General features: G+C 37.1%; 2 protein-coding genes across 6 annotated transcripts in view; both read right to left on the reverse strand.

Annotated features, from left to right (window-relative positions):
- LOC125413989 (putative ATP-dependent RNA helicase DDX60) overlaps positions 1 to 14,373 on the reverse strand; it is a 337,410-nt gene that overhangs the window by 321,017 nt on the left and 2,020 nt on the right. The gene's annotated exons all lie outside the window — the stretch shown is intronic.
- LOC148118308 (putative ATP-dependent RNA helicase DDX60) overlaps positions 1 to 14,373 on the reverse strand; it is a 93,123-nt gene that overhangs the window by 76,696 nt on the left and 2,054 nt on the right. For 2 of the 4 annotated variants that reach the window (XM_087900933.1, XM_087900935.1), the window contains exons 2-7: positions 7,296 to 7,409; positions 5,358 to 5,465; positions 5,132 to 5,198; positions 4,654 to 4,843; positions 2,811 to 3,152; positions 526 to 642 (exon numbers count right to left, since the gene is read on the reverse strand). In XM_087900933.1, the coding sequence (XP_087757059.1) occupies positions 526 to 642; positions 2,811 to 3,152; positions 4,654 to 4,843; positions 5,132 to 5,198; positions 5,358 to 5,361 (720 nt within the window). In that variant the 5' untranslated portion in view covers positions 5,362 to 5,465; positions 7,296 to 7,409. The remainder of the gene's footprint in view (positions 1 to 525; positions 643 to 2,810; positions 3,153 to 4,653; positions 4,844 to 5,131; positions 5,199 to 5,357; positions 5,466 to 7,295; positions 7,410 to 14,373) is intronic. The other 2 variants (XM_087900932.1, XM_087900936.1) reach the window with 1 other exon arrangement.

Genomic DNA, 14,373 nt, shown 5'->3' on the forward strand with positions numbered 1-14,373 from the left:
AACAAAAAGAACCCAAGGCCATATTATCAAAGCAATACACCATGATGGAGTATATGGAGATCAGATATTCAGTGTTAGAAAATGTGCCAGTGTAACATGATAACAATGAACTAAGGGGAATACAATAGTACTGTGGTATATTTAGCCACTGTGTCCATGGTATAAACAATAGGAGAAGCTCAAGGTTGTATTCTTTACATCAGAGCCCACACACATCTGTATCTTAGTCCTACTTGACAAGGACAAATAGGGACACTTCTTCTCAGACCAGGAATCGGGGAAAGATGTCTAGTATCTCTCCCACTCTCTGCTGCTACAAGAGGTCTGTTACTACATCCATTAGAACAAAGAAATTCTAGAATCTTCCTAGTCTCAAATAAGGTAAAATTCTAGGAGTGATACACATGGTTACTCTGACCTACACACAGACACACAGGCACACACAGACACACACACACACACACACACACACAAACACTTTTAAAATGATAGTTCAACTAAAAGTGTTTTTTCAAGTTCTATTACCTTTTCCACCATATTATTAAATTTTAAATCTCCAAACAGAGTTGTTAAATTTAGGTCTCTACGTTTTTCTAGCCGTCGAATCAAGGTTTTGTAAGCCATCATAATCTTCCTCATATTCTGCAAAACAAAATATAATAAATTATCAAAAATAAAATTATTATTTCCCAACTGCAAAACTCAGAAATTTAAGGAGCAATCCTATTACAATGAGGCCCTGAGTTTAAATCTACATACTGTAATTGAGGATGGTCAGCAGTGTTTGGAAAGTCTTCCAAGGCAATACTTGGATATCTCTTCTGGCAGTATAACAACCATATTTTAGCAGTTTCACAAAGTTATGAATAATATTAATTCAGTGTGCTTCTTTATGTCACATTTCAACCAAACACCTAAAAAGAGACTATAATCTCCTCCCCACAGGCATCCACGGGACTGGAAACAGTCATTGCCAACAGTTTCAATGCCATTTCCACTAACCTACAAATGAAGTCATAAGATGGTATTTCATTGTATTTTACATTCTAAGTAGTCCTCAAAGACTTCCTTAAAGTAAATTGTATCTAGTAAATTTTATTTTTAATTTTTTAAAAAGAAAACAAACTATTTTTTTTTCATTATACATACCAATCCAAGTTCCCACTCCTTCCCCTCCTCCTATTCCCTTCACATACCCTCCACCCCACCGCCATCCACTTCTCAGAGAGGGTAAGGCGCATTGCTCTGGAGAAGGCCCAAGGTCCTCCCTACTATGTATAGGCTGACCCAAGTTGTCCATATAAGAGAAACAGTTCCCAAAAAGCTAATATAAACATTAGGGCTAAATCCTGGTGCCACTGCCTGTGACCCATCAGTCTGCCCCAGCCCTGTAACTGTCAACATTTGCTAGATTTTTTCAGAACTCAGATTCAGAAACTGCTATCAACATAATACTATAAACTTGGGTTGGGTATGGTGGCACATGCCCTTAATCCCAGCATCCAGGGATGCAGAGGAAAGTGTAACTTTGTGAGTTCCAGGCCAGTCTGAGCTACACAGTGAGACCCAGTCTACGAAAAGAAAAAGAATCACAACATAAACTCAATATTAACTATTTGTCTTGTATGTAAAAATAAAGTCCATGCCTGTTTCTGCTCACAGTTGGCAGTCAGAGTTAGGAATAATTTAATGATAAAAATCCTAACAAAAGCAAAATAAACTATCATGTCACATCATGCCAACTATTTGTACATATGCAAATGTGCAATGATGGGCATGATGCAATTCTCAAAGAGGGACACACGTTCAAAACCTACTTTGATGAGCGATGGAATAATCTTCATATGAAGAATTCACCTTAACTAGTTAAAAAATAATCAAACTATATTAATTTATAAAGTCAGTACATGTTCTTTACTCTGGAATTTTCAACAATTAGTTTCTCAAACACACCCATATAGATAAAATAATGCTATCATAAAATTTGAATTCTGATTGTTTGAAAATCCTTTGAGTTATTGGCTGAAGTTCCTTATGTAAACATAAACGCATCACTTTCTTTTCTTTAACCTGCTCTGGTGTGCTCTCCTTAAATGAAACCACACAATTTATCATTTTACTGGTAGATCTCAGCAACAGAGACATACCTTTGCCTCTCATTTCATGTCTTTCTGGCCTTCAATACCTTGGATATCACACACCACACAGTGTTTGAGGACATAGGGTACAGGATAACACTGCTTCTCATAAATTCTACATTCTCTTGTACTACTCATTTAGTAGTGTTTTTAAACAGGTTACATATTCAAGCATCCATTTCATATTTAAATATAGACTATTCTTATGCTTGTCTCATGGGACCTCTGTGAATGTTGAATATAAATAATTCATAAGTATTAAGAGTTAGTCTATGATGCAAAGTACTTTGCAAATTACCATATGCTATTATTAATTATCATTATTATTAACCTAAATATCATCTTATTAAATCTATAATAATTTATATATTGAAGGTAGAGTCAATATTGAATCAAAACAATTACCTTTTAAAGATTTGTTTCACTTTTAGCTTTGTGTGTATGTATATGTGTGTGTTTGTCTGTTTGTACGCATGTAAGTACATAGGTAGGTAAGTTGGTACACACAGAGGCCAGAGGTGTCAAACCCCTTTGGAGGTGAAGTTATAGGCAGTTCTTAACTACTAGACAAGACAGGAATAGCAAGCATTCTTAACCACTGAGCCTTGTTTTCTGAATTAATTTAGAAATATTTATAAAGTTCTAGAACGTTGTCCTTTAGATATACATTACCTTCTTGAAAAACAAGTGCTCTGAATATGAGCTTTGCATAAAATATGCATAAAGACGGAGGATGTCAGATGTTTGCCCTGAGAACAGCACAATGTTGACGTTTGCTGCCCAAGACTGAATGGCTAGAAAGTTGAAAAGGTGTGTCTGCTGGATGTTCAGGCCTTCATCAGCAAGAATCAAGAAATATGGGCATCTCTGACCCAGGGAAATACTCCACTCTTCTGACAAGCATCCGGAAAATTCAGTCCAAACATCAATGTCAGTATTCTTCTGAAGGTGCATAATTAAAGCAGTTCTCAGTGTAAGAAGTCCAGGGACACTGAAGTATGCATATTCAGCATCCTGTGAGGAGGAGACAAGAACATTATTTGAAAAGTATCATTTAGTATTTTATCAGTTCCGGCAGATAACATATCATTAAGGTCATTGAAGGAATATGATACAAGGTTTTTGTTTTGAGGTGTTTTTTGTTGTTTGTTGTTTTTCTTTGTTTTATTTTTTTGTTTTCTGTCCTCTAGTCAGTAAATTGACCCTGGAATTTTATTGTTACAGATATGTATGATGTAAATCACACAAGCCCATAGTACCCAGAGTTCATTACACTCTGCCTCCCTATTTCTAATCATTCTCTTCCCAACCTCTCCTCAAAAAGACAAAGGACAAAAAAAACTATGAAAATAATAAATTGTAACTATAAATTTTCTGGAATTGAGAAGGCAGCTGAAGGGGAATATATTATTCTAGAGAATAATTCCACACTGAAGTTACATTTCTTAAACAACAAGAGATTTTTTTTCTGTAGACCAAAATCTGTGCAACTAATTGTAAACACGGAATAGAAACCAGGATCATTGTACAAAATTCTGCTAGCCAGCAATGCACAGAAATATACAGTAACATAAGCTGCAAACTGATTGAACAAATCCACTCCATATTTCCTGAGTACAGCATTAACTGCCATGAATATAGGAATAGGAAGATATGGTAGCAGTAGATATACCTGTATTTCAAATTGTCAAACTTTTATTAATTACACAAAATATGATATTCTTTCCTAAATATTTATAACAGAACATACAATAGCAAAATTAGGTTAATGAGTTCATGTGTGTACTCAAATAATTTGCCTGCTGAGTTTTGAGGGCAAAGTAGTTCTCAGAGTTGGAGAAGTAGAATTGAGGTCAATGGGGCCACTGTTGAGAAGTTCATCAACTCTGTGACTCTGTCTGTCCAATAAAGTTCATGTGTCTGTCCAATAAAGTTCTCCATCATTACACATTACGAAGTGTTTATTCCAGAAGACTGCAATGTTAGGTAATTGCTTTTTCTCCTCTTCCCTTTAAATTTTATGACTTTTAAATTGTTTTGTGCATTTTGGTTTGTTTTGTTCTTTTAATTATTTGTCCTGGATATTGAACCCACAGCCTTGCACACAATAGGCAAGTCTTCTACCACTAAGTTGCATTTCTAGATATTTTTTTTTCTTTTAAGGTATTTCCAGGTTGGCTAAACTACTCACTAAGTCACTGTGTTAGTGGGCTTGGGTGGGCTTCAAACTTTGAACCTCCTGGCCTTAGTCCCCATCCAATTTTCTAAACTTTTAAAATGTATTTTGCTCTGCAGTCACTGGTGAAAATGTTCATAAAGTCTTATAAAAAACAATTTTAGTTATAGCAAGGGGTGATAGTTCACACCTGAAATCCTGTCACTTGGGAAGCAGAAGCAAGAGCATCATTAGTTTAAAGCCAACTTCAGCAACATGATTCCTTGTCTCTAACTAATCATTTAAATGAATTCTGGTTTCAGTCTTCAGAGGGTACAAAGCTCAGATGGTCTGTGTTACCTTGAAGAAAACTATGGCAAAATGCCCTCCTTTGCTAATGACATCCAGCAGGTAGCGCTCAACCAGGTAAAAGAAGTGGAGACTCTGCCCCAGCTTAAGTGACTTCTCACATACACATGTGACAAGTAAGGAATCTCCGTCAATCAGAAAAAACTCAGATTCAACAAAGTCATTGAATAAACTGGAATAGCTAAAAAAGAAAAGTGTTAGAACAAAGCTCATATGGATAATATAATACCCCCCAAACACTACAGTTGTTATTATTTCATTGACATTAATATCCTGAATTATTGAGTATATAGTTGCATGTAATTACATATACCTATATCATGTGTGTATTGTGCATTCACATACACACAGAGACACTGAGACAGATGCAGGTACACATCAATATTACCATATAAGGTCAAATATCTCTACAGGAAAGGGGAATGTGACACATGATTTCAAAACTCTTGATTACTGCAAAAATACTTACTTAGCCTTTGGCATATTTTCCAGAATTAATTGAGACATTTTCTCTAAAATCATTGTGTAAAGTTCCTCTGATAAGAGAAAGAAGAGACATTGTTTTTAATTAGCCTTTTTAAGGGAGCTCACAGTTACTATTTGAGAAATAAGAAATAGTAATGCAGTTATTTTAACTGTTTAATCTGTAAGCATATATGTTATAATGCTATGAATATTTTTGAATTGAAATTTACCCATTCTGGCTGCTATCTGTGCCTTCAATTTGAATTGAGGAATATTAAAAGTGCAAATATTCTTTATTGTGTCTTCTCTAAATGGTCATTATCTATAAGACAGCAAATCTGCAAAGAAAGAGAAAAACTGATCAACTTTCCTGTCAGCAGAAATGTCCTAAAAGACTGTCTTTGCAACTAAACATTGAGTAGCAGGGACACAAGAATGAACACAATCAACATGTGGTCTGTTTTCAGGGAATAAAAGTCAAGAAGTCAGCCATTAAGTGTATAATTGCACATAGAAAAGAAAATCATTAATGTGACCAAGTCAAATAAGGAGACATTCCATAAAGAAGCAATGCCCAAGGAAAGTTCTAAAGAATTAAACAAAATGGGGGGGGGGGGGTGAGGGTTCAGACAGAGACAGGAGTACATCATAACATGTAACATGCCTGTGGCATGAAGGGATGTGGAACCAGGTTCCTTCAGAAACCAGGAGGCTGGAGTAGAGAATTGGAGAAAGTGTTTGATGTTGAGAGAGGATTTGAGAAGCATGCCGGCCTCACATGCGTGCGCCATAGTTTGTCACTAAGGATTTTAAGGAGAAGTGACAGCTTTGCATCTTGGAAAGATTACTTCAGCACTGCACATAAATGGGAGTCAAGTTCTTGTCAGCAGACAGAGAGAAAGCTATGGCTGGGCAAAGAAATGATGGCAACTTGATAAAATTACAGTGTAATGCGAGTTTGAGGTCATAAGTCTGGAAAGGTGTGAGTTTATTTGATGGATGTTAAAGGTAACTATGACATCATTTGACACCAAACACAATATGGGTAGAGAAAAATAAAGGAGTGGGCTGTCAAGGGAGACGCTGAAGATTCTAATTCAGGGATGACAGATGTTTGCACTGTAAAAGTGCTTGTTATGAAAACACGAGGAACTGAGTTCAAATCTCCAGCACCCATGTAAAAACCAAGACCTGGCTGCATGTTTCTACAATTAGCATTAGGGAATGGAGACAGGCAGCAACCAGGAGCCCACTGATTAGTGAGTCTAGGAAAAATAGTAGGCTCCTAGTTTATTGGTAGATCCTGTCTAAAGGAAATAAAAAAGAAGACCAACAGCAGCAAACACTCAATAGCCTCCTTGGTCCTCCAAATGAACTTACGAAGGCACATAGATGCACTCACGCAAAAGCATGCATCACACATGCAATCACTCACACACACACAAATTGCAATTCATGCTGCACAGTAGATTATTAGGCCATTCTCTGATGCCAGATTCTTGGAATAAGAACACAAGTCAAGCAAAGATCATGAGCTCATGTGTGGTCCACCTAATATTGACTGGTTTTGCAACTTACCATAGGCCATGTAATGTAGATTCTTAAATATGGATGGCTAGAAGTCAAATGCAAGATCTAACCATATTGGAATAGATATGCCATTTACTTATTAATTATAAAAAGGAGAAACTGGAACAAAAGAGGCTGGTTGGACACAGAGACACAGCAGCATCATGAATATGATGTGAGTGGAACTACATACTAATTTTGAGGATTAATATAATAAATTGCAGGAAAGAGGAAACTGCAAAGGTGACCTAGAAAGAAATATTTCAGAGGCAAAGCCAAATGCTCAGATGCCTGTTGTAGAGTATGTCTAAGTCTGTTAATAAGTAGATTGTATTATGCAGATAGATAGACAGAGAGCTACATAAATACACAGATATATAGAAAGAGAGAGATATGGACGATTAAGTCAGAAGACAGAGATTTCTATCCCATAATATAAAAACAGGAACATATGGCAGTGAGCCAAACACTGACACCACATATTAAAATGCTGAGAATTTGTGTCTGGGAAAATGATTAAATCTGAAGAACGGATGAGTGTGGCACAGGATCCGTAAGCATCACTTGGTCAGGAGTGTAAGCATGGTCTCTTAACTCACTCAGTTTCTGGATGTTTGCAAAGCCTTGTGGAGCATCACTCATCACCGCAGCCATAGCTGCCCACAGTGCACTCAAGTGTGTCCAAAGCAGGTTCTCGCTCCCTCATAGGGATCCTGAGGAAACCAAGCCAAGCATGATGGCGTGCATATCGAATGTGTCAACAGTAACAGAAAAACTTCCCTGATAGCTTTAAAAACTAGAAGCCAGGGGATAAATTTTGAAAGAAAGTGAAAAGACTCTCTGTTTTTTTTTTTCACGAGAATAAATATTACAAACTATTTTGATTTGTGGCCTTATGAAAAGAATTGATATCAATTCCTGTGAAAACTTGCTACTCTTCTCCTGCCAACGTCAAAGTGGTTAAAAATTTCTATTCTGACAATCCCTGTACCCCTGTTCTTGCCTTTGGACAATTTTCCCTGAAGACACTGCTGATTGAGAATCTGAGAGTTTCATTCCCACTGTCCCTAATACTGTGATGACATCAGCCCTGGTTTGTCTGACCTAATACCACTTTGAGGGTAGGGGGAAGATTCTGACAAATGTTGAGAAGTCAGTACCAAGAAAATACCTTTTCTTTTCTGCTTTTCAAATTTTAACAACTAAAAAGTGTAGATGACTTTGGCTATCCACCAGAACTGAGATCACAAGTTTAATTCTGTCTGTCCTAAGGTTCTTCACACAGGAGTGGGCATCTATTGAAAGTCAACAGACAGCTATATCAAACATTGAAAAGAAGAATACAAAATAAACAAATAAGGTGAAGCATTTTGTAAACACTAATTTGGAAAAGAAATACGTACTAGACTATACTTGCTTATTTGTTGTTTGTTTATATGCAATCATTATTTATTTATTTATATGCGGTGCTGACCAACACTGTGAATGACAAAAGACTTAGACCACCCATTAGGGTTGTGCAGGAAGCTTAGTAACTGAAAAAGCAATAAAGTTGTCTTTTCCTAGAATCAAACTAAGATAATTGTCTATAAAGTTGCATATAAAAGATTTTTTAATTTTTATTGAGTTTTAGTTCTTTGTTTTGAGTATGTGCACATGTGTTTACAGACAAATGTGGAGGTCAGAGGACAATGTCTGGAGTCAGCTATCACCTTCCACCAAGTGGATCCTGAGATGGAGCTCAGGTTCTCACACTTGGTAGCTAGTGACCTTATCTGCTGAGCCACTTCATTGGCCCCATTTAAAAGATCTTAAAAACAGATACTTAAATAAACTTGGCTTCTTTAATGTCACTTTCCTAAAATGGCTGACAACAAAAGACATGATCATCTCGATTAACCATAAAATTTGATTTTTTAAATGTCTTCTTAACAAAGATGATCAATAACTTAACCTAATTTTTAAAAGAGCACTGGTTTCAAGTTTTATAAAAACAAACCAAAATTTGACTTTAGGAATTTCATCCTACACAAAGTCTTTGCAACGTTGTTGGTTCTCCTGTGAAGTCAAGAGAACCTCCTGATATTGCCCTCAGCTCTCCTCTTCCATCTTGGGATACTCTAGTCTTTACCCAAGGGCAAAATGGTATTTGCCTCTGTGACAAAATCCTTATTGATTTTTAAAGAAATCCTCTTTAATTTTGAGCTATCATTTTAGTGAAAAATGCACCTTCTTCACATTCCATCCTTCTCTCTCCTACTTACTTACTCCTTTTTATTTTATGTTCTTATGAGAAAGAACATCATAACAAGCAAATTTACAAAATGTATTGAAGCAAGAATCCAAATATCACTTAGAACATAATGAAACACATTAAGAATAACCTATAGTCAGCAGCATGCCAAGGCTGTTGCTGTCCCTATGAAGAGCTTCTGAGTTTTAAGATTTAACATATTTTCCTTCCCTGTTCTCACATGACTCTGAGAGCTGTGGAATGCTGCACTCCTAAAAGAGCAGGCCAAGACAGCAAAGATTCTGATAACCTTGTACAGGTGAGAAGAGAAAGAAATACCCAGAGAACCAAAAATTATTGTTTATGTTAATCCTGTAGTTCCTCTGAAGACCTGGAGGAAACAGCAAACTCTTTTCTGGACCAAAGAAAAGAAAGTAAAAGGGTATCCAGTACAAGTAGAAGATGGGCAGGAAGCTCACTCTTGGGCCATGACCTGTAGCATCAGGATATTGATTTTTAAAAATAATTTATACAGCTATGCTGGCCAGGGAAGCAGTTATGAAATCTTCAGATCTTCACTCTTACTCCTTTGCTCCAAATCCAATTCCCCAGTCTCAGGCCCAGCTCTGTAGCAGACTGCAGGATGTTGCCTCTCTCCCCTTCTGCACCCATTCCCAGAGCACAGAGCCTATCTGCATGGCATACCCTGCTTTCCTTCCTCCTGTGGGCCCCATTAGTCCATTCCCCAGCCCATTTTCATCCCTAAGTGTCAGCTCACAAAACCAAGAAACTCATTCTAACTTGAACCTCCAGTGGCAACACCAGCAGGATCTCAGAAGAATTTCTTACCAGGCAACACACAGCCTCCACCTTGAGAAGGCGACAGAATGCAAGGAATTGAACAACCACCCAAAAAAGGCAAGATCACATACCAGGAACTAGAATTACAGTCACCCAAAATTGGCCTAGAAGCCAGTGTAAAAGCACAATAAATAACAGCCAGGAAATTTGTCTCTACTAGAATCTATCAACCCTACTATAGTAGGTCCTGAGAAATGCCATATAGCAGAAGCACAAGTCAAGGACTAAAAAATAGGTCTTATGAATATGTTAGAGGTCCTTAAAGAGGAAATGAGTAGATTGGTTAAAGAAATCTATGAAAACACAGACAGTAAAAGAAAATGGAGAAAACAGATCAAGACATGCAAATGGAAATAGAATCAATTAGGAAATCGAAACTAAGTAAAAACTGGAACTAAGAGTTTTAGGAACTTAAATACGAACGTCAGAGGTAAGTTTCAGTGACAGAATGCAAGAGATGGAAAAGAATTTCTCTTTGAAGTCAAAACAGAAGAAATGGGTACTTGATCAAAGAAAATGCTAAATTTAGAAGACTCTAGGCATAAAACATCCAGAAATATGGAACACTATAAAAACTCAAAATACATGAACTATAGGAACAGAGGAAGGAATGGAAATCCAGGTCAATGGTACAGACAGTATTAACAACAAAATCATAGAAAGAATTTTCCCCAACTTTTCAAGTGAGAGGTGCCTGGATAAATGGTCTACAAACTCAAAGAGACCACAGATGCCAGCCCAGACTTCACTCAGCAAAACATTCAATCACAATACATGAAGAAAGAATGACATTCCGTTAAAAAAAAAAAGAAACAAACAGGTTTTAATAATATCTGTTCAAAGAATCAGACCTAAAAAGGGTCTAGAAGGAAAAATTCAACCTGAAAAGGCTAACTACATTCAAGAAAATATAAGGAATAAATAACGTCAGATCAAAAGAAGGAGAAAATTAAAATGCCTGGCGGTGGTGGCACATGGCTTTAATACCACCACCTGGGAAACAGAGGAAGGCGGATCTATGTGAGTTCGAGGCCAGCCTGGTCTAAGAGAGTTAGTTCCAGGTCAGGTTCCAAAACCACAGAGAAACCAAAACAACAACGTAACTGGAATCAATAAACATAAATCACTGATAGTTGTCAAAATCAGTGGTCTCAATTTCCCCAAAAAAGACAGAAACTGGCATCAATTCAGGGCTGAAACCAAAACAAAAAGAAATAATTATGTATCTTCAACAAATGTTGCTGGTCAAATTGTATAGCTGCGTGTTGAAGAATCCAAATAGTTCCAGAGGTGTTACCCTACACAAAATTCAATCCACATGGATCAAAGATCTCAACATAAGTCCAGACAAACTGAATCTGATAAAGTGAACATGGGGAATAGTCTTAAACTCATTGGCACAGAATGACAAAATAGTGATAACACAGAAATTAAGAACAACAATTAATAAATGGAAACTCATAAAACTGAAAGGTTTCTGTTGGGCAAAGAACACCACCATTAAAACAAGGAGGAGGCCTACAGAATGGAAAAATGTTTTTTAAACTTTCACTAGAGAGCTAATATCTAATTTCATAAAGACACAAAACATACTGACCATCAAGAAAACAAAGAACAAAAATTGAATATGAGGATAGATCTAAACAAAATTTACAAAAAGCAGAAACTCAAATGACTGAGAAGCATTTAAAGAGTGTAAGAGTCACAGGGGACAGAGGACACCAAGGAGCCAAGGCCTTCTAGACACAACACAACTCGTGCATACATAAACTCAGACTGTGACAGTGTGCAAAAGGGCCTGCATGAGTCAGCACCAGATGGGGTCCTAGAGCTGAAAGAAGCTAACACCTGTCCTCATCCCTAACCTCAAAGCAACTCCTAATAGGTAGTTACTTGCGAATGAAATATTAATTTTCTCCAAGGGAGTCAAGCAGGGGAAGCAATCCATTCTTAAGGCGAAGCCTCATGTCCATCAGTAGGTGACCAACAGAAACTCACGGCATCTTTGGGGCTCTTTGTCTCATGGTGCTGAGTCAGAACATTTTATTTCCTATCGTACAGGTCCTTAGCATATGTAATATGGCTTCTGTTTTTGTGTTTCATGGGATTCCTGTGTACATAAACGTGTATATCTCTGCAGTTTGTTCTGGGGGTGTTTCATTCTGAGCTGGTGACAGGAAAAGGAAACTGCTTATCACCCTAAAAGCAAACTGCTTCACATCTCATCTCCAGCCAGCAGGCCTCACAGATACAGAGCACAGATCAAGGCAGAAAGTCATCCCTGAGCTCATTCCAGCCCCACCACTACAGACCCTCTTGGAATACTGAATCTAGTTAGTGTCTACAAGTATCTACCCTGTACTCCTTCAGGAATTACCTGGGCTACAATGTTCACTCACACCATGCAAGACTTTAACAGTAATTTGTACACAGAAAGCTGCCAGTGACATGCATGTGTATGTTCTCTTCTACAACATGGGATTTAAAAGAACCTCCAATAAAGAAACATAAAAGTGGCCCTCCTCAGAGTTAATCATCTGGGGATTAAATATGGAAAATTCTTACATGATAGAAGTGAAAAACAGACATAAAAATAGAGAAAAATCCTAAGAAAACAAATGTCAGATTAGGAAGCTAAAGTGGATGGAAATAAAATTGGTCAAGTATGTAGTTTCAAAGAAATGTTCATTGTTAGAACAGAGCTTTAAAACTATCAGCTGGAAAGCTTCTCCAAGTATTGAGGAAAAAAGACAAGCAAACAACAAAATAACAAGAAAAATTAAAACAAAAAACAACAACAAAAATGAAGTGGGCAGAGATACCCATATTACTGATACAACACCTAGGTTTAAGTCCATTTTCTTTTTCTTTTAAAGAATTATTTAATTATGTATACAGTGTTCTGTATACATACAGGTCAGAAGAGGGCACCAGATCTTATTACAGATGGTTGTGAGCCACCATGATGTGCTTGCCTGGAAATTGAACTTAGGTCCTTAGAAAGAACAGGCAGTGTTTTTAACCTGTAAGCCATCTCTCCAGCCTCAGGTTTGTCTTATTGACAAACATACTATACTGCTTTAAGTTACACAATTTATATACTTTCTCTATGTGTCAACCTATAGAAATATATGAACAGATAGCCAGGCAGCGGTAGTACACATCTTTAAAACCCAGCTCTAGGTAAGCAGAGGTAGGCAGATCTTTGCGAGTTTGAGGCCAGCCTGGTTTATAAGACCTAGTTCTAGGAACCCTCCAAAGCGACAAAGAAACTCCATCTTGAAAAAACAAATGCATATATATTTGAATCAACAAGTACAAAAAATATTTGTTTTAAGTGTGCCTGGTAGGCCACTCTAGAGAATAAAAGTAAACAATATTGGTGGATATTTTGATGAGAAAAAAAATTACATTTTCTAATTTCTAAAGAAAATGTCATAAAGCCAGAATTCTGCATCAAACATGCATTTAAGTTCATTGAGAATGCAAAAGATATAATTTGTCATTAAAAACTGAAAAATTTTCAGTAACTTCATATCCAGAATTATAATTTTTAAAGGAAGTATGGAAATGGAGAGGATAAGACTCAGGAAAAAACTATAAAAGATAAAAGATTCAGTTGAACTATGCACATAGTTTAAATGCAGCAAGTCTATTTCCAGTGGTAGCCACAAAGATACAAACTCCTTTTCCAGTCAAACAAGAAGACTGGATCTATAATGAATAATATTTCCATAATTGAGCCAATAAAATTTGCTTAGTGGGTGAAGGTGCATGCCTGGAACACAACCTGATGACCTGTGCTCCATCCTTGAGACCTGCAGGATACTGGAAGAGAACAAAGTCCTGCAAGTTGCCCCCTGACCTTCACAGGCACACTGTGCCTTTAAGAAATATGTACGTAGGGGCTAGAATGAAGACAGATGACATGATAGTCAAGACTGTGCACCACTGTTGTAGAGAACCCGAGTTTTGTTCCTCAGCACAGAGGCTGACAAGTGCCTGTAGCTCCAGGGGATCCAGTGCCTTTGCACTCACATGCACATTTCCAAATACCACACACACACACACACACACATGCACACACGCACAAAAACACACACACTCACACACCACACACACACATACACACACACCCTGCACACAATTCTAAAAAATCTAAAAACTATATACTGGTTTTTCACTTTTAACTCACTCTGGAAACAAAGCACAAGAATCATAACAAAATCCTGCAAAACATCCGAGATTTTGACTTACTGTAGAGGAAGCAACCGAATCGAGAAGATTGTTAAAGGACACTAGAAGAAAAGGGAGGAAGGATGCTAAGTACCTTCTCCTCCACAAAGTAAAGAGAGAGAGTATCTAAAGATAATATATCAAAATCAATTTCTAAAACTAAGCTGTTCAGCTGTCTTTCTGAAAAGGATTATATCATTAAGTCATTAAGCACTCCAAGGGACAGTCTCTTCCCTAAAAACGACCCAGCTATTAAACAGGGGGGAATCAGTAATATGCCACCATTTTACAACTCCCAGGGCAGGAACAGATCCCGATAACAGTAGAACACATATAGAGGCAAATGT

This window comes from Myodes glareolus, chromosome 23 (assembly GCF_982192425.1).
Source record: "Myodes glareolus chromosome 23, mMyoGla1.1, whole genome shotgun sequence".
Lineage (NCBI taxonomy): Eukaryota > Metazoa > Chordata > Mammalia > Rodentia > Cricetidae > Myodes > Myodes glareolus.